The sequence below is a fragment of the Nicotiana tabacum genome, chromosome 12 (assembly GCF_000715075.1).
Source record: "Nicotiana tabacum cultivar K326 chromosome 12, ASM71507v2, whole genome shotgun sequence".
Classification (NCBI taxonomy): domain Eukaryota; kingdom Viridiplantae; phylum Streptophyta; class Magnoliopsida; order Solanales; family Solanaceae; genus Nicotiana; species Nicotiana tabacum.
The window spans coordinates 59,395,407-59,421,955 of NC_134091.1; the positions used below are offsets into that span (position 1 = coordinate 59,395,407).

At 36.1% G+C, this 26,549-nt stretch overlaps 1 protein-coding gene across 7 annotated transcripts; it reads right to left on the reverse strand.

Annotated features, from left to right (window-relative positions):
• Positions 1–605: 605 nt before the first annotated feature.
• LOC107813168 (protein PSK SIMULATOR 1) lies at positions 606–21,603 on the reverse strand. Of its 7 annotated transcripts, none has more exons than XM_075226543.1 (14): positions 21,267–21,595; positions 20,895–20,958; positions 20,176–20,538; positions 19,246–19,571; positions 19,053–19,145; positions 18,864–18,954; positions 14,763–14,856; positions 13,025–13,122; positions 12,775–12,844; positions 11,942–12,036; positions 3,382–3,498; positions 3,178–3,254; positions 1,771–1,815; positions 606–1,684 (listed from the first exon to the last, which is right to left on the reverse strand). In XM_075226543.1, the coding sequence occupies exons 3-14, from the start codon at positions 20,485–20,487 to the stop codon at positions 1,186–1,188; spliced, it is 1,917 nt and encodes a 638-aa protein (XP_075082644.1). In that variant the 5' UTR covers positions 20,488–20,538; positions 20,895–20,958; positions 21,267–21,595; the 3' UTR covers positions 606–1,185. The 7 variants fall into 7 exon arrangements, with proteins under 7 accessions (XP_075082644.1, XP_016493880.1, XP_016493879.1 ...); XM_016638394.2 differs by having other exon boundaries at positions 21,159–21,595; XM_016638393.2 differs by having other exon boundaries at positions 20,807–20,958; positions 21,159–21,595.
• Between the last annotated feature and the right edge of the window lie 4,946 nt (positions 21,604–26,549).

Genomic DNA, 26,549 nt, shown 5'->3' on the forward strand with positions numbered 1-26,549 from the left:
ATCATTATCATCATATTTGTGAAGCATTCTATTGTCATCGTTTTTTTATTTATTTGATACCTACACATGGGCGGCAAGGAGCATATGATTACCCTTTTTATCTTTTCATTAGAAGAACCCAACCTTACACTTTTGACGTGCAAATCCTAATAGGATAACTTAAAATATTTAACATTTTTCCACCTTTTTAAAATTATTTAAAAGAGAGAGAGTGAGTGTGTGTACTGTACATAAAATTTAGCCACAATCTGAATTTTTTTGAGAAGCTAGCCACCATCAATGCACAACCTTTTTAGTCTGAAGTTTGGTATAAATACTAGACTGAAATTCAGGTGTAGTAATTCAAATTCTAATTTAAAGTTCTGTTGTTGTAATTCGAATTTCAGACCAAAGACTGACTATGGCTAAATTTGCACTAATTTTTCATTTATGTAGCTTCCTTAAAAGTGGCTGCCTGTGCAAATGCCCAGAACTCCTAGTGAGTGATCAAACCTGCACTAAGGGACGTTCACGCAAACGTTACTGCTACAATGGAATTAAAAACGTTGGTATATAAGTAAAATTATCATCAAAAATATATAAGTGAAATTATGTCTAAATGAAAATAGAAAAAAGTAGGTGTGCAAATTACAAGAAAAGCACATCCCTTAAAAATCTTTATTTGCACCTTTCATGTCTGCAAAGAATGCTCCATTTAATAGTGTATAAAGGATGACAATAAAGGAGACAAACATAACAAACTTTTAATTATTTAAAACACTGTACATAAGATAATAGAAATTTAAGATACATTTCTCTCCAAAAAAAAAGGACTCAACTCTACCTTCTTAGTTCTTCCCCACCCACCCACCTACCCACCATGCTGTTCCGGGTCCGAAGCCCCCCTTTTTCCTCTAAGAAAACAAAAAATAGAAGAAAAATCATTTCCACTCGCCGCAGCACCCTGAATTTACTGGAAATATTGCATTACAACAAATCTCTGATCCTCTACGCGTTAGAGATATCCGATTCCCTAACGTAAATAGGTCATACTACAAGGAAAGATGATGATGATGATGATTTGTTGATGCATTAGGGCTGCTGTAGCATCACAGTAGAGCCGGTGTCCAGTTAAAAGATACTCCATTTTCGTTTTGCCATATGCACATGATATCCGATTTGGCAATGCAGTCGAATGTAGTACTGTTATGCACCTCGAATTGTGTCCACTCTGTCAATGACATCCAAAGCTTTCATCCGGTCAATGTCAAAGTCGATCACTGGAACAGAAGACGGAAAGGGGTCTTTCCTGGTTTCACTTATAATAGGTGAATGGCTACTGCTCTTACTTAGCCTGTGGTACTTGCTCAACCTTGTTTTTTCAGTATCAAATTCTTGAGACTTGCTAATCCCTGGAGTTAGTTTTCTCTTGCTTACATCACGAAGCATTTCTTGGTCTTCAACCGTTAACGGGGAAGATGGAGAGCTTGGTTTGTGGGTAGAGAACTGAATCAACCTTTGATTAGGGGAACGGATTGGAGATCTTACTCCACCATTAGCAGCAATTCTTGACTGACTGACAAGATAATGGAGCCACACTACTAATTCAAGAATAAATCCTTCTGTTTTCTCCTTATCTGCATGATACAGTGTCTCGATTCGAAGAAGATCAACTTGGCTAGCAGGTTTCCTGTTTATTTCGGACCTACAGATATTTTCTTTTTCAATTAGACAAAGTCAAAAGAAGATCCAATCGAATTAAAAGATAAGTCCACAGAGATTTAAGCTCACCCTGTATTTGCCCATTCTCCAACCCATCCGAAGCCATGGTGGGCCCTGAAATTATTTTTGGAAAGAAAAAACAGTGTTATGTACGCGGGGAGATGATTAAACCAAAATATTTTAACGTAATGCATAATCAATTTTGGTCTAATGTGTTCCAAATTTCAGGGGCAGACTTAGCCCCAAGAATGTGAAGCTATAGAAGTTTCAACTTCCTTCCCTATTCGACTTCCACAGCACCATAAATGCGAAACAGAATGGCATTTTTATTTTTTCCCTGAATCTATGTTGTGTTATATTTTCTTTCTTTAAAGAGATGGATAGGATAAACATGAACTGTTTTAGGAATTAGGATTGACTTTGGTAAGAGATCAAAGAAGTGGAGGATAAAAAATAAACCACCTACTTCTTTTTATCATACAAGAGTGGGTGGAAAAGGAGGGAAAGACCTCATCCAACCACTCTTTAGCAGGCCAAACTAGTGCTTGTACTGAAAAGATGTACATATTAGGATACAGATGTCAAATGATACATCTTTATTTTTTGATCGTTTCAAATAATACATCCTTATCAATCACCACTTTGGTATCTTATTGAACAAAAATGGTGATATTGTTCCTCCATTGATCAAGAATTTCGATTTTTGGGAAGTAGCTACTTTTACCCTTTCATGTCTTTTCCTTTAAATAGATCGGCCCAGTTGATATGACATATGCCATCGTTAGAAATCGTTTTCTGTCACTAAGTTCCAAAAGATATTGAGAATGCTTTTGTCTAGGAAACCATCTTTTCAGTCCATGACACTTGTTCCTATTTGAAAACATTGAGAATCATTTTCATTCAGATGAATTGAAGGAAAACAACTTATGTAATGGACAACAACATTCATTTTCAGTCCATTGACACTTGTTCCTATAGGTAAACATTATTTCCATTCCTACTAAATATAATTATCGCCAAACACTAAAGCCATGCCCAACCTCAACCTTCCACATCCAACAACCAGTATTGTATTTCACCAATTTATGCTTAACGAAAAACGAAAATAACTTGGAAAATGATTTTGCCGGGAAAGCATCTTCTGTAAAAAAAAATTACCATCTAAAACATCTTACATCATACCAGCCGTTGTTTGCTTTTCTTTCTTTTGTTCCCAGCATCACATAAGGATAATTTTTTATCAGTCTCACGCAGTTTTATTTTGAATGATCACCTCAAGTTATGTAAAATCTGTAGAAAAGGAAAGATTACCTCCTAACAGCATCCTGCGAATATTAGGAGTCCCAAAAAGATTTTTTTTGATAAAGAAGTCCCAAAAAGAAGTAGCAGAGCAAAAGTCATATTGGGATTAGAACATAGTAACGATCATGCAACCATAGCCAATGAAGAAGTATTGCCATGGACAGAAGTTTTTACTTGGTAGTATTGGTTGCCATGGGTACAAGCCACTGCAATGTTTTCTCCATTTCACCTTTGATTTGCAGGACTGTCAACTGCACAAGGAAATTGTTAACAATTCAATTAACTCGAAGGAAGAAACTTGCAAACCCGTCACAAGCAAAATATAGAATAATCCATCCTCGACATTAGATACGATATAAATCATATAACCATAAGTACCTCTTCCTTGAGTGAGAATGACAGTAATTTGAAACGTAATGCTGACTTTATGCGTGGTGGCAACCCTTGGTATAGAGCATCTCTTGTACTTGGGGGGATTGTCCCTGATCGAGTTACCTGATCATAACAGAGATATCTTAGCTAGTAATGCCAATAGGCGATGTGATTAATAAAGAAATTACAAAATATAACTGTGTAACAATAATCTATGCATGTTTAATAAGCTAGTCGACTAATGTGGCTATGATTTGAAAATGCCGATCAGTTACGCTTCTGTTAGATTGCAAAATATATAATTCCAGCAGTAGACAGATAGTAATGCACGTAAAAATAACAAAAGTTGAGAAACACTTCGAAACGAGGGGATGAAAAGAGGCATCTTCTCACAATAAATACTCACAACATGTTTGTTTTTGTCAAGCTATGAGTATCTTGGCACAAACAATATCATGATGAGCACCATAATATTGACCAGATTTCTTGTATCATATTGTGTAATATTCCAATAACTCTGGATATATTCTTTAGCTAACAATGGAATATTTACTTAAGAGTGTTAGGAGTATCAAATAAACTATTTATTATATACATGGCATAGAACTCCTAAATATAGAGTTCTTTCGGTACATTGTAATCCAATCAGCAGCCAAGTCAATGCCGCGTCAGCAATTTCAGCAAACTAGTTAGCAGTCAGCATCATGTTATCAGTCCAGTCAGAGATACGCCAGCGCCCAGTCAGCTTTAGACCACATCCATTCAAGAGAAAAGAAAAAGAAAAATGACAAAGAACTTTTTACTTGGGCTTTCCAGAGTCCTGAGTCCATTCCTGCAGTCAGATTTGTCAAATTCACTACTAAAGTCAAGTGAAAACCAATTCACTCTTCTTTTCTGATCATAAATGGCAATGGAAAACAAAAATCAGAAAGCACATTTAGGAGATCAGCCAATTGTGGATCTAGTGAAAAATATGGCGGATCCTAAAATATAGGCTAAGTATTTGTCCATCTCTATCACATACCAGTAACTCAAATACATGCCTCAAAAGCTCTTCATTTCTATTTAGGAATCTTAGATCACAGGACTGGTAATAGACATCTGTTCTTTTATTTTTCCAACATTTAGTTACCACCCATAAGTACCCTTACTAATGGCGCCAGAACCATGGACATAGGAGTCACTAAGTTCTCATTACTCCATCTTTGACTCTTAACTACGTCCTATATGTTCCTGAATGCCCATTTAGCCTTATATTATAGGCGAACTTACTCAATTCCTTGACTGTTCATGTAGCTTTACTAATCAATGAGCTCTTGTGCAAGATCAGGTTACAAAACAGCCAATTGGATGAAGGGCGCCAGTCAAGAGGCCTTTATTAGTGGCTGGTTGTGGTTCCACTGCATTTACTAGTGGTGAATCCCATTCTTCATATCCATGGACATCTTGGTCATCACCATCTCTCGTAACTTCGACAGAGACTTTCTAATTTTCCGCCATGTAATCAATAGAAAGCAAGTTGTATAAACTTGGAAAACAAAAATGCGCTACTTCCCCAAAACAAGATAATGGTAGACTATCTACCGCTTTAGAACTTGTCCACCAAAATATATATAACCAAGCCAGTTAGTTCTAGTCTTGGCTTCCATTACTGTTTCACTTGATTGATGATTACTCCCACTGCCCTTGAAAACTTGGTTCTGAGTTGTTTTATATACGTAAGAATTTTATGAGGATGTTATAATCCAATAGGAGTCCCAATTAGTACCTTACAAAGTGACAATACCAAGGAGTACTTTTACAAGTCAATTCAAAGTATCCATATCTTCCCAAGAAAGACTCCATTAGTCATCATCTCATTACACTCTTCAACATAAAAAGGATAGTTGAGCACAAGAACAATCACCTAGTTGGGCTACCGACACATTACTACTTCAGTAATTCACTATAATATTCCTCTTCAATTTTAGATAAAACCAGTTCTTGGTGTTAGCTAATCAACTTGTATGTCTTCGTCGGCTCCAAAATATTAAATTCCTTATTCGGTCAATATCCTAATGAATCTCTGTATAAACTTCCGCATAAAGTTTTTGGGAGTAACCTTTTGTGCATGATGTAACTTCAGGAAAGATAAATCACTGTGATGTCAGTGAAATGTCTTTATGGGTACTCGCAGCTTGCAAAAACTTTAATCTCCCGCGTTAAATTGGTACTTTTGTCTCCGAATATGAACATTCTTTGAGCATTATCATTCATATTTTTATTCTCCACAATTTGACTATTCTCGACCTTCCTCCTTTAGTTACTAGTGAGGTCCCCATTGATAGTACAGTAGATGACTCAATTACTTCATCGCGCGCATTCCAGTCCCAGTCGTGCCTTGCCTCCAATAGATGATCTCATTATCATTGTTCGAAAATGTTTTCACACAATTCGAAACCCTCACCCCCCTATATAACTTCTTAAGTTATCATCTGATGTCTCCATACCAGTATACTTTTTGTGTTGTCAATATTTTCTGTTTCTATTCCACGAGCTACCAAGGCATTAGCTAGTCCAGGGTGAAATGTGCAAATTGATTATGAAATGTGTATCTTGCATTCCAGTGCATGGAAACTAGTATAGTTGCTGGCCGGAAAGTCCACATTTGCGTGTCGATAGGTATACTTGATAAAAATAGGGATTGATGGACAACTTGACCAACTTAAAGCTCGTATTGTAGTTAAAGCATACCCGAAGTTCATAATTGTGGTGATCTCTTCTCTCTTCTTACTATCTATGAACGCATGAATCGGTCTCTTCATTAGGTCTATATCAAAGACACATTTCTCCATAACGAGCTAGAGGAGGAGGTTTATACTTTATATGAAGCAATACCTACTTTGTTGCTCTAAGGGAGTCCAGTCTAGTATGTCAACATCAAACAGTCTCCACGAGTTTGTTTGGACGGTTCACTTATGTAGTTCAACATTTTGTAATAGCTCATGTATGTCGGATTGTTTTCTCATGACACTCTATATCATCGGTGTCTCTATCATGTTCATCCGTGAGTAAAGTCATTAATGAAGATGACCAGAAAGGGTGAGACACTAAAATGAGGTTTCTTCATTCACTTCCAAACTAAAGATTTGGGACAACTTAAGTTTCAGCTCTCTTCTTCGGCAAATGAGACAGTACTTAGATGGCTTGGGGCACTTTGTTTTCAATCGATAAGCAGCAAAATTTATGAAAGCAGGCTTATTTGTTCATGTCTTACCTATTTTAAAAAAAAAAAAACAGGAAACTTCCCAAGATGCAGAATAGCTGGATGTAGATAGTATATCGAATGGAGTCATGGATCTAGCCCGGTATGCATCTGCATACCTAATAATTTCACTATTTCCTCAATCCTCTCATTGAAGTCATGTCTTGGATTATTCTTGATACGTTGAAGGATGTGTACCACTGTATCCTAGCGACTATCATGAGAGGATCTTGCAAAAAGTGACCGACAAAAATAACAACAAATGAGACATCCGGGCATGTGATGGTTAGATAATTCAACTTATCGACCAATCTCTTATAACGACCCAAGCATGTTAAGGGCTCTCCTTGTCTTGGAAGTAGTCGACCTTAAAGTCCACGGGTAGAGTGTACATGGTTCGGTTTAGTTGGTTTTTCCTTTAAAAAAACACCAAGCCAACTATGTCAGTTTGTTAAATATAACCAAATCAGACCAACATAAAGTCGGTTTCCAGTTTTGATTTTTCCAATTTTGTCGGGGGTCTTAGTTTTTTCAAGTTTTTCTCCAATCACGTGAATATTAGGTGTATGTCAATGTGAAGTTTCCTAGCATGCACTGAAATTAAAAAATTTGTCCCACTTTGTATGTAGAACTAATGAACTTAATATCTCACTATAAATATGTCTAGATTACACTTAATTATGAAATGAAACATATTATTTTTCTTTTGAAACTGAAAGTATCTAAAAAAGGATATTTCTTCCCACCTTATATATAGGTGAATTAATAAACAAATACTGAATTTAATGTCACATTATAAATGTATCTAGTTTAGACTTACACATGAAATGATACATATCTTTTGAAACTGAAAGTATCTAAAAAGGATATTTCTTCCCACCTTATATAGAGGTGAATTAATAAATTTAATATTTCATTATAAATGGTTAAACCCAAATCATTTTTGTCGGCATAAAAACATAACTTATTCTCCATTTCAAAATTGAAACCGTTGTGGATTTGTCCGAATCCAACGAAACAACCTAATTTCTTCTTATGGTAAAGGTTAAATTAGGTTAAAGATTAAATTAGGTTAGTCAAACTTTAAGAATTGCTAAATTAGTTTGCTTGCATCTGGTTTTGCCTCTTTTTTTCTTTACAATAAGTCATGGAGGAGTTAAGTCTTCAATGTTACATATGAGATGCATTGATAATGAGCACAAATATTATAGGCCAAAACCCTCATACTTTTTTGTTTTACTTATTTTCATTTATGAACTTAAGATAATCAACATGTTCTTAATCCAGTTCTAAAAATTTTATTTTTACTTTAGTTATGAGTTGCAGAATTCAAAATACATATACAAACATACATCTTATTTATACATATATAGTCAATTTGGTTCGATTTTTTATTCGAATTTTTTTTTCCTGGGGAGGTTTAACCCCAAACCAAACCAGACATTGCCGGGTTTTAAATTAACACTAAACTAAGTCTAGTCAGACCACAAGTCGGTCTTTCATTGGTTTGACTAGGTTTTCCGCTTCAATTTGATTTTTCGGTTTTTCTGTTACACTTCCATCCACGGGTTAGGTTTACAAATGCATATTAGGCTAGATGTTCATCCAATGAAGTAGTTGACCTAAAAATTCATGGGTCAGGTTTAAGAATGCATATTGGGCTAAATCTCATTCAATAGGCAATCTACATTCAAGTGTTATGTTTTGATTAAATGAAACCTACCATCTCAGGGGAGGTTCTACTTCTTTTATAGGTAAGACATTAAGCAATAAGCCTTGCTATCACAATCCCGTGTTTCTCGAAAACTATGCACACGAAACCATCTAACCGAAGTCTCACAGTCTCGCTTCTCAAAGAAGAGAGCCAAGACAAGTCCAAGTCATACGGGATATGAAAAGGTCCTATCCTAAATTCCTAATAAACAAGCAATATGTACAAAGCAAAGATATGGTTGCTAGATCAAGACATAAGCTGAGTATACAGCTATAAGCCTGCGATGAGCTTATATAGTTTAAGCAGTTACTCAAGAAATTTAAAGTTCAGAGAAGTAGCACAAATGAAATAAATATAGAGCATCTAAATCAATATGCGTCGAAAGGACCATTAGACATATTGAGATTCATCCACTTTATCCGCTAAAAATGCAATCCAACTCTAATGACCAACGTAATATATGTGTGGCATGTTCGGAATCTATGATCTGTATGCTCCAACTTGACAGAGAGTTACAATATTGACCAGATTCATTGTACTATGTCTTGTAATATTCCAAAGAATTTTATGCATATAATTTATTTTTAGTAGTAAAATATTTGTTTATCATGCTAGGAGTATGAAGTAACTATCTACCAGAGTATATGTGGTCTAGAACTTCTATATGAGGAGCTCTTCTTATACATTGTCAATTCATACAACACAAATTCTCTCATCTCTTCTCTTGTTCTTCACAATAAGAACACCTCTGGCGCTTACAGTGCGGTAGGTTTGTTATGATGAAATACTAAAAACTCATTTGCACTGTCCAAACTTCTAAAATATGGTTATCACCATACATGTCAATGGAAAATAAATTTGACATCCATTATGATAATGATTCTCCAACATGAGGCCTCTTTGCGGACTATGCACAAGAACCAGAAGTTTTGTGGAAAAATAAAAATAAAAAAATGAAAACTGCATATCTATAACACAACAATGCTTACAAGTAAGCCCAAACCCAAATTTCTCCGATGATAGTTTAATGAGATCCTCTAAAATTCTCATAATAGACATTGTCAGATCGTGATCTTAGTTGCACTATCCCAATTTCCAATTTACAATAATCGCTACCTTCTATAAGTCCAAAGTAATAGAGAAGATATCATTTGTCATAGTGGCATTGCTTCTAATTGTATTCCAATTGTCAAGCATCAGAGAATCTCAATACTCAAGATTTTTTTTTAAATAGTCAAAGCTGTTTGGGTAAAAACTTCTCATAGGTAACAGAGCAGAAGATGGAATGCTGCAAAGAGAAAGTACGATCTAAACAAGCCCTTGCCTCTAAAATCTGATTCCACAGGATACAATCTCTAACAAACTTAAGATTTCAAGGTCCATCTTGGGAGAACTAAGTTAGCTTGTTATCTACCTTCCCATCTTACTAGGGCTCCTGATTAGAGAAGAACATGGAAATAAGAGGATGGATGCTTCAGTTTAAACCTGGCCAAAATGGAAAACACTTCAATATCCAGACTAGCCAATTGGACAATCAAAAGATTAAATAGAGGCTCGAATGACATCAGCACTTCTAGACATTTGCTAACATCAGTTAAACCCTTCAAATACTTCTCTTTTTTCTCTTCTTGAGAAATATACCTTCTTTCTGTACTTGGCCCCTCGAAGAAGCTGCTCAAACTGTTCCTACCACTATGGAAGATCAATTTAGTCTGTCATTTAGCTTTCCACTCAACTAAACTGAAAAACTGATTACCCAATTCATTCATTGATTCAGTTAACTTTCAGCAATTTAGGTGCAAAAATAATAACTTCTGGAACTTGGTTGAGTCTCTAAGTTGGACCTAGCATCTGAGACTTTCTATGCCACTTTGCCAACCCAGAGAGAAACAGAACATTATGTTCAGCATAAGCCAAAAAGAAGAAGATTCTGACATATATAACCTCTCTTCCAAGCTTTATTGTTTAAATCTGGGAACAGCATGCCAAAGGAGAAACGCGAGGAGGCACAAGTGATAAGACAGGTGAGAAAAAGATGAGGGGATGGATTGAAGACCTGGGAAGGACAGTTTAAGTGGTCATAAGAATTTTTATTTTTATTTTTTGGCGGTTGTGGGGGGGGGGGGGTGGAGGAATGGAGTGGGGCATTTTGGAGCTAAAATCTGCTTCAGCAGGGAAGCAGTAAAGGCATACCACAGAGGGAACTTTCGCAGAATTAGCTTGTACTGGTTGAGAGCATGAGTCAATCCCAATGCCAAGTCATTCAATATTTTTATTTCTTCTTTTAATTAGAATTCAGAAGGAAGAATTCAATTGAAGAAAGGGAAAGAATTTAGAAAATAAAACAAAAATAACAAGGGAAAGAAAATGATAGAGCATGAAAAGTAAGAGGAAATTTCATTTGCCCCCCACCCACACACACACAAGGAAACTTTAATATTTCCAAATAGGGAAGATTGTAGGTACTGTTAACCGTTAGAAAAGTAAGTTAAATTGTTGATTCAGGCAAAAGAATAAGCTCAGAGGGCTGTGAAGCGGGAAAAAAAGGAATTGAAGGGGGAGAATGTTGCAGATTGAAATGCATTGGTTCCTGGTTATAGTCAAAAGTAGCTATTATGTTGGAGTCATCACCTGAATCATCTAAGGTGATTCTGTTGGACTGATCAAATTAGTCTTACTAGTGCAATTTATTTTAACCAAGTTAACCTTACGAAGGTAAGGAATAGAACAGCCAACTTACCGCTTGATGTTGGCTCAATCAAAACACTAAATCAACAGAATGAACATGAGGAATTTGGTAATCAGTAAGAAAGTAGGGGCAAAATAGTTAGATGATTATGGACTTCAAAATGCTGAGTAGTTACGGATCAAATATTTAACTCAATATCAACAATAGAAGAACATAAGCACTTCAAAATTAATTTGAACTTTTTGTTATTGATTCAACAAGATCATTTATTAAAAGAGCACAATCTCTCTGGGGATGTCAACAAGAAATGGAAAAATGTATATAAGACTACCAAGGAACTAGCGTTATCATCAAAGGAATCAAAAGGTGCGCTTTAGCAAGTGAAATAAGTGTAATTCTTAATGTTCCAAAACTGCTATAACAGAATAAAGATGAAAAAAAAACTAAGTAACAAACTGAAGGACAAAGATATTGCATAAAATTTAAAGAGGAAATTTCCGGATGAATTACTAATGTAAAGGTTCAATTGCCCATTAGCATGTCAAAAAGTACTAAAGCTTAGCAGATATCAAATTCAAGCAAAGATTTGAAATTCACAAATTCAATGGCAGATCGGTGAGCTTCAATCCAATTTCTCCGGGGAGTCTTGAAGCACAATGAGAGCATATAAAAGGGGATCAAAGATGATGATCAATTGAGAAAATACCAGCATAGAGAAGGGTTGTTGATATGATCACCAAAAAGGTGTCTTAGCTAGCTAGAGAAAGAACAGGACTTGTGTTCCATATTCCATAACCTCACATTACCAATAGAGAACAAAAGTAGGCAGGATGGAAGGATGGAAGTAAAGACAAAATACTTAGAGCAAGCCTGCTGAAAATAACAGTGATTTTTCAAATAATGGGCGTGGGATGCTTACAAGTATATCAATCTGAGTGATGATATTTGCATAATGCAATGCAAGACCAGCAGATCCCAACCTCTCGTGGTTGTTTTTCACAGGCCTATCTCCATCTGCAAGGGTCAGCAAGACTACAGTAATAATGATACCACAAACTTGCCAATCTTGTCACTAAACCATGTGCAGCCTAGTCAAGACAGGCTGATACAATTTTAACTAGATATGTTGTGCAAAATCAGCACAGTAATGCAAAATTATTATGATTAAACAAAAGTTCACAAGTGAGTTCCATGAGTTTCTATCCTCCAAATGAAATAATACGCCATTTCAGAAGGGACCATTGGATCAACTCATTAGTTGTACAATTAGTGTAACTGTAACATCACACACAAGTAATGAGCAATAAGCAAAATCTTTAGAAACTATAGTTCTGTTATCTGCAATGCTAGTAGCAGATTACTCAAAAATTCATCCAAGACCAATGATTCCCCTAGACCACTAGACATGCTTCAACAGCAGAAACCATCTGTTTTCAACGGACAATTTGATAGGTATCACTGGTAGTACATACCTTCACGCCAAGCATAAAGAAAGGGCAGCCCAGTGCACTAAGCTCACACTAGTTTGATAAAATCAAATCAAGGTATAGTTTTGTCATGCTTATCAACAACTTAACATAGAAAGTTTCATCGAAAAATGAATCTCTCCAGATATACAACAAGACTTGACTACAAGCATTAGTGAAAAAGAAAAAAAAATCATAATAACAGCAATCACTCGTCCAACTATCGCAGACATGACAGCAACAAAGAACCACAAGAGAAGTTACATTGAAGTTTCTAAAGCATTACCGGCATAGCCAAATGCAGCATGGATCTCCAAATGAAGGAAATGCACAACGTCCACTAGCTTCTCCGTCACCTTCAATTACGAGTGTAAGATTGATCAATTCAAAGAAAACTGATTAATTTATCTAAAACAGTTTAACCATCTCATGATATATAAAATATGTATCATGTAACAAGCCCACCAAGTAGAAATCAAATTACCATTGTTAATTTCAAAAACAAAAGAGATCATAAATCACCACTGACTTGCTACCTCTTCCAATATCTTGAACCAGAGGGATTTCTTTTTCAAGCTTTTGACAAGCTTCCTTTGACTTTTCAACTCTGTCCTCAAAATTGGAAGGCTATCTCCTACACAAAATTAAACATAGAATATTACACCAGACATGCAGCAAATGAGAAAAAGAAAAGGAAAAGTAAAAGAAGAAGGCAAGAAAGCACAAGAAACAAAGAGGATTAAGAAACACTCAGGTGCTAGTCTATACCAAGCCTAACATCTTTTTTGGACTGAGAGTTTGAATTAACCTGCCTTAATCAGGATCTGATTTAAATCATTTACCTTGGTAGTTACATTGAAAAATTTAATCTTGAGAACCAAAAAAAATTAAATAAGGATCTGCAAAGTGATTATCATTCAAGCGATCATCTAGTAACCCCACATGCTCAACCAGAAATTCTTTAGATCACCAGACAAAATAGTCCATAGTTATTACGGACTGGTCTGAAAGGAAAAGATTCTGAAAGGAGGTGAGCTGTAATAACTAGTCACATCTCATGAAGACTAAGTAATCAATGCCAGAACCCACAACCTGTCAGTTTATTTTAGAAAGAACTAAAAACTAAAGGATCCACAATTATGGTTCACCACACCTGAAAGTATAGAGAAGTATGTCGTGCGTCTACAACCAAAGACTAAAAGAAGAATCAATAGATCCGTAAACATTTCCTCCACCTGGTTGAGATTTCCCTGGTTGTACCACCTAATCTTTCGTTCAACCATCAAACAAGAACCAAAAGAATTTCCAGCTATGCAACTACTCAAACTGTCACTGCCTGACTGCCTCCTACAGTCCATTCTACACCATTCCCTCAATTCCATGGGGAAAACTTGAATTGTGCTATAAAGCCTTTATTGACTTCTACACAAAATGAACTTGAAGTCATTTTTTGAGTAGGGGCGCTCCAATGTGCCCTGCATAGCCCCAAGGCAAGACGAGGACACAGATATGAGAAAGTAAGATTTCCATTTGCGTTTTTTCTAAAGAAAATTTGACTTGTTCCCAGACATGCAATATCGAGTGCAAACAATCTCTGCTAATAACTACATTGGCTATTAAAATATGTTAGTATCCAATGCTTGGACACTTAGATATCAGACTTTTTTACAAGAGTCCTTGGTCATTGGACCTGAACTAAACCATAGTTAGAAGTCTCCCAACAATATTAAGGCTTCAAATTAGCGTATTGTACATTTACTTAACTTTTATCTTTGCTGGCAACTTGTCTTGTTTTGAAGTCACGTTTTTTCTCTAGAATAGATTAACTGAAGTCTTTACAACTTACAGTACAAGAGTTGACATACGGATGAAAGTGTGAGATTTGCTTTTGCAGAGAGATAACTATTCCCTAAACGAAGTCTTCAAAAGAGATTATGCAGAAGGATTATAAAATGCAAATCCGGAGTTGCTTCCCATTCTCCGCCTAAAGTCCCCCCTTTTTACTCATGACCTTTGAAATTTCCCCATGCGAACACTCACTAAACATTGTTACACTAGTAACCTGTTCAATGAACCCCATATATACTGACATATGGAGTGCTCTGTCAAGACACCACAACATGAAAAAATTGCTATGCTGGTAAACCATAAGAATACGGTAAACACTAAACACATTGAGGCAGCTTAATTTGAATTTCACACATGGAAAATAGAGCTTCAAGTTGCTTTAAGGAAAAACAAATATAACAGGGAATAACTATTGATATGGGATACCTCTCTGAGTAGCATTTGAAGTATCGTCTTCTTGAACTTTACGCCTATAATCTTGTTCAAATCTGTCCAATGCATGACATTCATGGTATAGTTCCTGCAAAAAGCACAAAGTTCTCCTTACTAGAGCCTGAGCTGGTTGATCTGGTTTGAAGGAAGCGGAATGCAAGTAGATGTCCCCAGTTACAGCAAATGAATTAATGAGCAAATAAAGCTCCCCGTCCAGCTTCTTTTATCATTTTTCTTTTTCCTTTTTTTCTTTTTTTTATTTTATTTTTTATTTTTGTGATAAGCACAAAGCTCTCTAACTCCACCTGTATGAGAATGCCGGTCCCAGATCGGAATGACGGAGCAGGGTTGCAGTAAGTTGGCAGCAGCATAAGACTAGCCAATCATAATGAATGCTCAGAATATAAATATCGTTGGGACGTGATCAACTAGGCACACGTTACATCAGTACTCGGAATGATGAAAATAAGCTTAGGTCTTCCATCAAATCGCCGCTTGGGTGTGTAAGATATGAGTTAGGGTTCCCGCATCATAGAAAGGTATGGGTAAAGAAGTTAGTTCTGCCACATCAACGCCTGGATGTGGTGCAAACTATAAAAGGATAAGCTATCATGGACGCGCGTGTGTAAAGGCAAAAACAAAAAAGGTTCCCGCCTCATGGACGGATAAGGATAAGGAAGCTAGCCCAAGAGAGTTAGATTCGGGTAGGTAGCTAGAACATAGGCTCTTTGACAGAAAAGTCAATAGATTTAGTAGAAACCAAAAAGGAGGAAGTTGACATTGCATGCCTCCAGGAAACTAAATGGACAGGGCAAAAGACTAAAGATATAGACAATACGGATTATAAATAAAGGTGTTGTTGGGTAGATAAAAATAGGAATGAGTGAGAATTATTGTAGAACGGGGACTTAAGGACAAGGTTCTAAAGGTAAAGCGAGTTGGGAATAGGACTATCTCCTTGAGTCTTGTTCTGGAAATAAGACAATCAATGTCATTGGTGCCTATGCTACACAGGTAGGATTAGATGGATTAGATGCAGATTTTTTTTTTTTCATGAAGGTTAAAAAAGGCATCAAGAAGATGCAAAGTTACAAGGAGCATAATTACAGGAAACAAAAATACAAAAGAAATTGTTAGCCCCTACACAATGTGTCAATCTAGAACAACAGTGCTAACAAACTCCAAAAAATGTCCAATACTAATTACTGGGGATAACTTAGTCCAGCAAAACAAATTGAGTAAGCATTTAGCTTTAAGTGAGTAATTTAGAGTTGAGATTCCATCAACACATCTTCTATTTCTCTCAGTCCATAAACAACAAAAAATAACTGCAGGAATCATCAGCCAAATTTTTTTATGGCCTTATCAACTTTCCGAAGAGTCCAACTCATGTGTGCCTCTCAAATTCTGTGGCATGACCCAGCTTAAGCCAAAAATACAGTAGAACATGTTCCATATATCAGTGGCCCCTGAGCAGTGCATGAACAAGTGGCTGACAGTTTCCTGATTTCTTCTGCATAGATGACATCTGCTGCCTAACTGAAAACCTCTTTGTTATGGTCGTCATGTGTTAGCCATGATGCTCCCAAACTGTGTATTTATTTGGTGATTTATGTTGACGATACCGTTATTACCAGCAATATCAAGATGGTATCACTAATCTGATGCAACACCTCTTTTAGCACTTCTGGACTAAGAATCTACGCAGATTGAAATACTTTTTAGGTATTAAGGTCGTTCAATCTAGATCAGGTATTGTTATTTCCTAATGAAAGTATGCTTTAGACACTTATGGGGAGACAGAAATGACAAGTTGTAGACCCATTGACACTCATATAGATCGGAAAGTTAAGCTGCTGCGATGGCAGGGGAGCCTCTTAACAATCCTGAAAGATATAGGATTGGTAAGTTGAATTACCTCACAGTGACTAGATCTGTCATTTCCTTTCTTGTGAGTATTGTAAGTTAGTTTATGAACTCTCCCAGTGAAAGGTATTGGGATGCAGATGCCTGCATTCTCCAGTATATAAAATTAGCCCCAAGCAAAGGACTATTCTTCACAATCAAGACGATGAGCAGATCGTTGGATACACAAATGCTGATTGGGCAGGCTCACCTACTGATAAATGTTCTACATCTAGATATTGTATTTTAGTAGGAGATAATTTTGTGTCTACGTTTAGATATGGTGTAGGCTTGTGGAAGAACATAACCAATCTGTGGGATGAATTTTACCAGAACTGCAGGTTGCAGGTTGGTAATGGGACAAACATAAAGTTTAGGAAAGACAAGTGGCTGGGGCATTCAGCTTTGCAAACTAATTATCCTAATATTTTCCTGATCTTCAGTAATCCAGACTCCACTATCTCACAAAATAGAGCAGACAATGCATGGAACCCACAACTCAGAAGGAACCTACAGAATTGGGAGCTTGAAGAACTACTCACCTTACTTGAAAGATTGGAGAACTGCATAACCAACGAGCAGATTTCAGACAGACTAAGATGGGGTGATAAAACAGATGGTCTATATTCTGTTAAAGCAGGATATTCAATTCTTTGTGCTCAGAATGAGATGGTGGATAATTGGCCATGAAAATTAATCTGGAAAAAAACAAATTACCCCCTAAGGTGATTTGTTTCAGCTGGAAAAGCTTGCTACAAAGCATGTTTGACTCAAGTCAATCTCCAGAGAAGGAACATACACATTGTCAACAGATGCTATATGTGCCATCAGAACATAGAAACCAACAGTCATCACCTATTACATTGTGCAGTTGCTACAGATATCTGGAACATGTTCTTTTCAGTTTTTGGACCTGAGAGGATTAAGGATGCCTACATATGCTGGAGTTCTTGGAAAGTTGGTAGGTCCATCAGGAAGATCTGGAAAATGATTCCTGACTACATTTTTTGGTGTATCTGGACAGAAAGGAATCGAAAACGTTTTGATGGAATATCTACTCCTAATCAGTGTTATCAAAGGCGAAAAGCGCAAAAAAGCTCTAAGGTCCGTTGGGGCTTTAAGCGCAAAGCGCAAATAAAGCGTGGGCTTTAATAAAAAAAGGCGCAACGGGAGAAAAAGTAAAAATATGCATGTAGTCCAAGACTAATCATTATAAGCACGAATAAAAATTATATGAACAAAGAAATTGAAAAAAAATTCACGATAAAGTGAAATATCAATTGTTTAAGGTCGTCTTTTCAGGATTACGCTCATTGGTAAGGAAAAGTATGCTTTAGAGCTTTGATGCGACACTAAAGCGCCCACAAAGCGAGGCGAAGCGCTCAATGTGTTTTGAGCCTCGCTTCAGGGCTTAAGCGCGCTTTAAGCGCGCCTTTGACAACACTGCTCCTAATCACACTCTGAGTTTGTCTTTTATTTTTGTATAGCTAGAGTAATCTCTTTCCTGTAAACTCCACTGATAAGTTTTTGAACTTTGTTAGCTCCTTATCTTTAGTATAGTGCACATTGTAATGGAGCTAACAAACTCACTTTTGCGTTTACTATCTTTTGTACTATTTGCATCTACTTGATGCCATAATGATATCACTTACTTCATCCAAAAAAAAAAAGGAGGTAGGTTTGTGTCTTGGAAAAGCAAGAAACAACATGTGGTTGATCGATCTAGTGCAGAAGCAGAATATCGAACAATGGTTATGCAACATGTGAGCTAGTTTGGGTCAAACAATTGCTCAGAGAATTGAAATTTGGAGGAATCCATCAATGAAACTTGCGTATGATAATTAAGTTTCCCTTCATATTGCATCAAATCCAGTATTCTATGAGAGGACTAAACACATTGAGATTGAGTAATCGTCAAAGAAAAAAATACTCTTAGCAGATATTGTTACAAAGTTTGTGAAGTTAAATGAACAAGCTCGGTACATATGATTTATATGTACCGGCTTAAGGGGGAGTGTTATGTACAGTATACTTAGTGTCCCACATCGGTATTATGTGTGTTGTAAAGTATGGGTATAAAATTGAGCTCTGTTAGACAACAGTTGAGAAGTACCTTTAATAATATTCTCCTGTGCCTTTATTTCTCACCAAGAGATGAAACAAAAGTAGAAAGAATGAGATAAAACTCACAGCTGTATACTGACCCACGATCATGAGCTCCTGCATTACAGCCTCTGCTTCTTCTTTCAATTGTTTATGAGGTGTCAGTTCAGATTCCAACCTAAGTATAATGAAATGCACTATAAATGATATGCAACACTCATTTTCACTGTTCGGATGACAAGCAAGCAATACTAGACTAAAGTTTATAGCAAGTACTTTTCAAAATAACGGTCCAAGTTGTGCCATTGAGGATCTTTGCAGCGATTTCCAAAACGAACCACTTCACCAGAGAATATTTTCAGTTCATCCCTGTCATATTACAAGAATAGTAGGAATTTCACACTCTGCACACAAAACCTGAAAGTAGCATCTACTTTACGGCAATAAGCTATCTCAGAATCTTTCACACCTCTTGTCTGCTGCAGCAATTCTCAAGAGTTCATCCATATCGTTTGATACCAATAGCTGCACACCTTCTGAAGGAAGAACCACCTCCTTCAAATGCTTAATATTCTCTTGTGAAAGGGAATGCATAAGATTGGCCCCCTTGACAATGGTGTTTGCAACTTCAAATGCCAAAATTGAAATTGTAATTCCCTTTGTTGCCATGCTTGACGCAAAACCTCTACTTAGATTTAAATTTGTCATGCTGCTACCCAGTGTGTCCAACACATCAACTGCTTTACCGAGCCCCGCTGTACCAGCTCTCCCCAACAGTGAACTCACTTCCGAAACCTTTCAAGCGAAAAAATAAATAAATTCCAGTTAACAGAATCCACTGAGCCTTATCCGTTTTGGAGGCTATACCATGACAATCTGTGTCATGTAGTATCCGATGTTGTGATAAAGAGTAGGAGACACTTTCAGGGGTTTATCAAATTGCATTCTACAGTTTTATGAGAGGAGTACAAGAGATGAAGCAAAAAATACCAAGTAATTCGTCATAATCGCACGGTGTTTTCCCGCATTATTAGTTTTGAATAACATACTCTAAAAAACAAACACTACAGCAATAAAAGCATTTCTTTTGTTCCTTCACTTGGTTTCTTCTTCTCTCTTTCACATTTGATTTATCCATTTGCCTGAGAAATCTTCCATTTGTATAAGTGGATCCACCCCTCATATTTGCTTATTGTCAATGGGGGATATTTATCATTATAACTCTTACATCGAGAATTTTCAGACAGAACTAATGATGAAAGAAAAGACAGATGCATCCAGGTCACAGCCAAAGGACATGACATAGCATATGTGATTGACTACTCATATTTGCAATTTTTTTAACAGTAAAGCCGAAAAAGTATATTTTTGTTCGTGAAGCAGCTCTAAGACTACTCACCTTTGCAATTGCAACTTGCTTTGACCTTGTTGATCTAGATTTATTAGATAAATCTCTGGACAATCTTGGAATTCCATCATCAATATCATCCATAGGAGCCCCACGGGAAATCGTATTCACCTCTGGAAAAGATAATGCCGATTCACTTAGTTGGTTATCAGTGTTTTCCCCAGCCGGAGATTGCATAGGATCACTATTTAGTTGTGTGGGCAATCTATGTGACGGATAAACAATTCCAGCACCATTACTATGTGGAGTGCCACAATCTGTTGTGCTCTCAGCGGCAAATCTTCTAGAGCAAATGCCACCCATCTTCTGAATATGACCTTCAGCCTATTTCAATCTCAGTCTTCCCATCAAGAGCTAAATTAAACAAAAAATTGTAAAAAGCTGTCTTAGCAACCTAAAACTGCAAAATACTGAGACCGTCAAAGCCGCTCTTGGAAATTGCTCGAATTTACTGCTCAAATAGATATACGTCGAGCTGGAAGTTCAGAAGCATCTACAACTATAACAACTAAGTCTTAATCCCAAACAAAGTTTAACAACATTCTTAACAAAAGATTACCATGGTACCAACTCTGAGAACAACTGCTTTCTAAATCAACTAAAGTAAAAGAACAAACCATACAATAAGAACAACTCATTCGCAAATATTTTTTTCTACGACACTGGTGTCCGAGCCAGCTTGACCAGATCTCAACTATTCCATCGGGTACCTGCTGTCTCCCACCACCAACACAAGTAGCAGGTAACTCTACCAACCATGTGTGAATAAATCACCTAAAAAAAAAAAAAAAAAAAACACACATCTTTTCAAACATGAAATTAAAGAAGGCATGTAAAGGACTAATAAGGAGACTCAGGGAACAAGCAATTATTATCGAAATGAAGTCGAAAGTAACAACACACCCACTCAAAGAGAGAATAAGCAATAGCATCCAAATAGAAGAATGTGCAAGCTGATAATAAAAGCCACTTACCCAGCAAGAGAAAAGGGAAAAAGATGAAAGCTTGGATTTTTTAAAGCAGATTCTACAACTCTCTTAAATACTCAATCTACAACAGGAACAAGAAAGAGGGATAATTACACTTGATTAGAATGATGATTGACTAAAGTGATGAACATGGCCATTCTTTCACTTTCTGTGTAGCTTTTGGGTATATTTTGGAACTGCGTATGAGGTGGAGGAAATATGGAAGTGAGTAAGCGGAAAAACCCAAGTCAGACACGCAACGCAAGAGAGTAAACATTAATCTCTTTCTTTCACACATACACACACAGTTTACTTTGTGACATTAGCCTGTTTTACTAACTATGAGTCTATGACAAGACCAAAAACCATTGCAGGTCGCTGACGAGTGACGCCACCCACTTTTCTTTCCTTTCCGGCCTTTGTTCTTTTGGGTGAATTGCACTTCTTCTTTTTTTCGCATTACACGTATATGCTCTCCACTTCTAAACCTTTTTTATTTAATTAATTAAAATCATTCTATTAATTTTGTTTTCGGTATGTGATACTATTTTTATGATTAGTTTATTAAATATATACATATTTCAAAATTTAACTTTAGATTTTTTATTTTATTAGTATGAAGTTTTTATAGTAGATATTTTGACTTAAATTATCACTTATCTTAGGAGTAGGTTCAATTTTGTTTTGATCTCACTAACAAAATCAAGTTAAAAACTAACTGAAGGAGCAATTTTTTTAATGGTGCTTTTCTTGAAGCTTCTCAAATAGTAGGGGTGGGCATAATATCGGCCGAACCGTGAATTTTGATTTTTCGATTTCGGTTTAATCGGTTATTCGATCGGTTTGCAGTTTTTAATTTATTAGATTTCGATTTTTCGGTGCGGTTTACGATTTTGGTGTTTCGGTCCTGAAATTTTGGGCCTCAAAACTTTGTATGTAAATTACTAACTTAATGTACTGACTTCTGAAGAGTGAAGCCCACCTCCCCACCCCATTTGAAATTTTAAAGGCCCAATACCATTACCCAAACCCTAAGCCTAATTAGCCTAACCTAGAATTTCCCTTTCCATTTTCCATCTTCCATTCTTCCCTTCCTTACGCTTACTCCTTAGAAATTAGGGTTCGATTGCTGGTGTTCTGCGTTGCATCTATGCGACTGTAAGCTCGTCATCTTTCTCTGTCACTCTATTTGCCGACGCGCATCCTTCTTCCTCAGCTCGTCGTCTTCTTCCTCAGGTTAGTGGTTACCTTGATACCTTCTTCTTCTTATGAGTTTTCCTTCTCCATTTTTGTGTCCTTTTAAATTTGTTAATGACGGTAGCAATCGATTTCCAGATTTATTCTCTATTTTTGTGTCCTTGAGTTATTCTATAAAATTTGATAAATTTTCTTGTTTTCAAAGGTTGGACCTAAAGTTAAACTTGTGAAACTACATTATCCTAGATTCTAAAGAAGTACTATGGCTTCCCATATCATAAAATCACATGCATGTTGAATGGTGTTGTATTGTATCTAAAGGATGACTTAAAATTTGAACCTTGGAGCCTTATTTGAACGTACATCCTAGATTAATCCTTCTTAAGTTGCTCTATTTTGAGCTTTTGGTAAATTGTATCATCTAATTATAATTGATAAGTGAAAAACATATATCATTTTTAATATGTATTAGAAGCATAGGCTGGAACTGTTAACTTCTAGTTGATGGTCTCTGTGATTTTAGTTGGATTCTTCATTGTATTAACATTCTTTTGACTAAATGTTTTATTACTGAAATTTCTGATCAGTGGTCACTTTAATTGTGTTAGACAGTAGACAATTAGATAGTCAGATGTTCCTATAGACAGTACATAGTATACACTTTAATATTTATTGATGTTCCTACAAACTGTAAATACTTAGTTGTTCCTACAACCGTTTAAAATCGAAAATATAAACCGGAAATAACCGAACCGAACTTTGAAAAAACCGCACCGAGCCGTAAATACTTTGGTTTGATTTGGTTATTAATATTACAAAACTGAAAACCGATAAACAGAACCGTAATTTTATAATAACCGATCGAACCGACCGATGCCCACCCTTATCAAATAGTAGTAGCCCTCTCTTCTTTTTTAACTGAAGAGGCATTATTTTGGTTTGCTTGAAGCTTTTTTGAGTAATATCAATTTTTTTCACTGATGTACATTTTCTTTCCTCTTGTATTCATTTTATTAGGACAAGGTGAAACTAATTTGACCTTTAAACTTCATATGCTTTATCATTTCCACTTACTCGACACATCAAAAGCAAAAGTAAAACCAAAATAAAGAGTATTAAACTGATCTCCTTTATAAAGAAATATGTTAAACTTCTGGGAAGTATGTTATAGTAGCCTTTTACAGTATCAAAAGCAAAATAAAGAGTTACTAAAATTTTAGTGACAAAAAATAATTGATAAGCGTATCAACCTATCCATATAGTCTTCAACAGCATCACAACTATTATACACTAATCTTCAGCAGCAAAGCGGTACTTCTATAGTAGCAAAAAACATCATTTTACAGCAGCATCAACCAATCTTTTTCAGCATAAACTTGCATAGCATCAACCAATCTTTTTCAGCATAAACTTGCATACTAAAAAATGTATCTCCGGTCACTCTACTTTCTTGAGTTGTGTGCATATGATCTTGGTTAGTAGGTCCTCTTCTTATCTATAATTAAGAAAATATTACAGTCACCATATTAATAATATACTTAAATAGAGTTATATGTGTAATAAACTCATATCGGAAGCTTTATAGGAGCAAAAGATGTAGTAGAAAATGAGGATTCTTGTCGCAATGTCTCATCATCATGAGAATCTGGATACACATAATTTAACTTGCAAGTTCTTTTATTATGGCTTGGATTGTGGCATAAGCTATAGTCCAATATTTTTTGCTTCCTTTTTATTTTTTGTCTACTTGCTCCAACTTCATCAGACTCTTTTCGCCGAAGCTTTTGTTTTCTTTCTTTGGTACTTTGTTTTTCCAATCGTGGAGGCAAATGAGGTATGTTACTCAACATACCCCACTTATCTTGACCATTCATAGGTAGAATTGAAAATGCATAGATCCTTCTATAAGTTTCTATATTATAATTATCATCCACATATAAATGAATGTCATCATGTTTAGCCCAAATCGAGGCAATGGCATGCTTGCAAGGGATTCATGTTAGATATCATTTCCTACAACTGCATTTTTTATTTAACAAATTCACAACCCAATTATTCATTACGCTTGCTCTTATTATCTCGTAATTCCACTCATTTGACTTCCCAGAAATAAATTCAACTGCACTAGCCTGATTTTTGTGCAATATATCCTTAATCCTAGGGCAAATATCATCATCATTCCACTTGGCACCTTTATCCCTATTTGTTTGCATCCTTTTCATAAGGTGATACCTTAACTTCTCCAATAAAGTAATAATCGGCTTATCTCTAGCCTTAATGATCATGCTATTAAAACATTCACACATTATTGAGTAAGGAATCACATTTCACAGTTTTAGGGAAGTGAGATTTAGACATTCAGCAAGTGGCTTTTTATTGAACCAATCAACAGCTTCTGAATCTAGATCACAGATGTCAACCATGCAATCATCAAACCACTTTACTGTTGCAGCCTTCCAAAGGATATTCCTGAGTGAGATAGCACTGAATCCGACCCTTTTAAAGTTGTTATGGAGGTGTCTCATACAAAATCATGACAAACATATAGCAATACCTCATTGAACGCTTCAATCAAACTTTTTTTCTTTGTCTGACATAAAGGTCCAAGTGCCATCATCATCAATATCTAAGTTGTTACGCCCTATATTTTCGTACGTAAAAATGCGTCGTAAGCAAACTAATGTAGGACCAAAAATGAGATAATATTTAAAAGTATATAAAGTAAGTTAATCATGTTACCTCTGAGGTTACAAATATTGAAGATCATGAACAACAAGTACAAAGAGGGTTGGACAGTTCAGAAGCTAAAGCAATTAAATAAAACAATATTTCGTCGAAAGTCGACAAGTTGGAAATGTTATAACATGTACCTTTAGGGTGAGACTAGGGTTATTAACATGATAAGGAGATTATGTTATGATTTATATTAGTCGTATGACATCCGTGTGTTATGTTTTGAAGTCAAGCGAGTTGTGGAACAAAAGTCGATGAAAGTCATCACAAGTTACATTCATAAGTTTTACTGAAACTTTGGGTCAAATGTAACTGCGATTTTCTCCCAATATACTTAGAGTTATAGGGTGTTCCACCCATCAAATTAAAGATCTATGAGTCTATTTTTTAACGCATTAAACTGTTTGTCAATACGACATTGGAGTAGAAAGATATAGGTATTTGTGCGATACTGCGCAAGCTGCTAGGTGACAAGTAGGTGTGTCACCTACTTGCTTAAATGATAGCCCAAAAATGGGCCATTTCGGGTCGTCCAAAGAGGCCTTTTAAGGGCCTATTTTCTTCATATATTAGACTTAAAATAGAGCATAATAACCAGACATAAGCTCTGCAAAGAATCCTCCCAAAAATTTTCCACAAACCCTAATTGATTTTCTCTCCCTTTCAAGTTCTAATTGGAGGCAAAACCTAGAGTTTGAAGAACCAAGATAAGAGCTGAGTTATCCAACAAATAAGGTGAGTTTACTGCTCTCTTTCATCCAATTTTTCTTCTGTAAATTCATGGTAAGTCATTCTATACTTGTAAGAACTCACGGGACGGTGATCGGAAGCCGTGAGTTCGAGTTATTCACTTGTAGCAGACTGTTTTGTGGACTGTTTTGTGTTGATGTTGGGCTGCGTGTTTTACTACTATTTTGTGGAGTTTTGGAGGAGGAAGGGGGTTTATAAACACCATATAAATGTAGGGTGGTTGGCTGGTCGTTCGTCATAACATTTTTGGGTCGTTTGACACTACTACGGTGGTCGTTTTGTGTACGAAGAGATTGGGGTGTGTTGGGCTGTTTTGTAGTATTTGATGGTGTATATAGGGCTGTAAAATGATGTATATATGTTGTTATTGTTCTGTTCTTGTATTGTTGGTGTTATCTTGAATTTGGAGGAAGTAAGGATTATAGGGGAGATGCTGCCCGTTTTAATACAAAATAAGTTTGTCGTTCGTTGTGCGATAGTTGTACCTTTCGTAACTTAACGATAGTATTATTATCATTCTTGTAGATTAAGGTGCAAAGAGGTGAGTTCAACTTGGTGATTGGAAAGATTGTGATAAGGTATGTTAAGGCTAAGCCTTCCTTCATTTTGGCATGATCTCGTAGCTACATGTGTTAGTAATGAGACAAAAAGAGAAGTTCATATTCATGAATTTATTCACACTATTCTAGTCTCATAAGTTACAATATTATTCCTTAT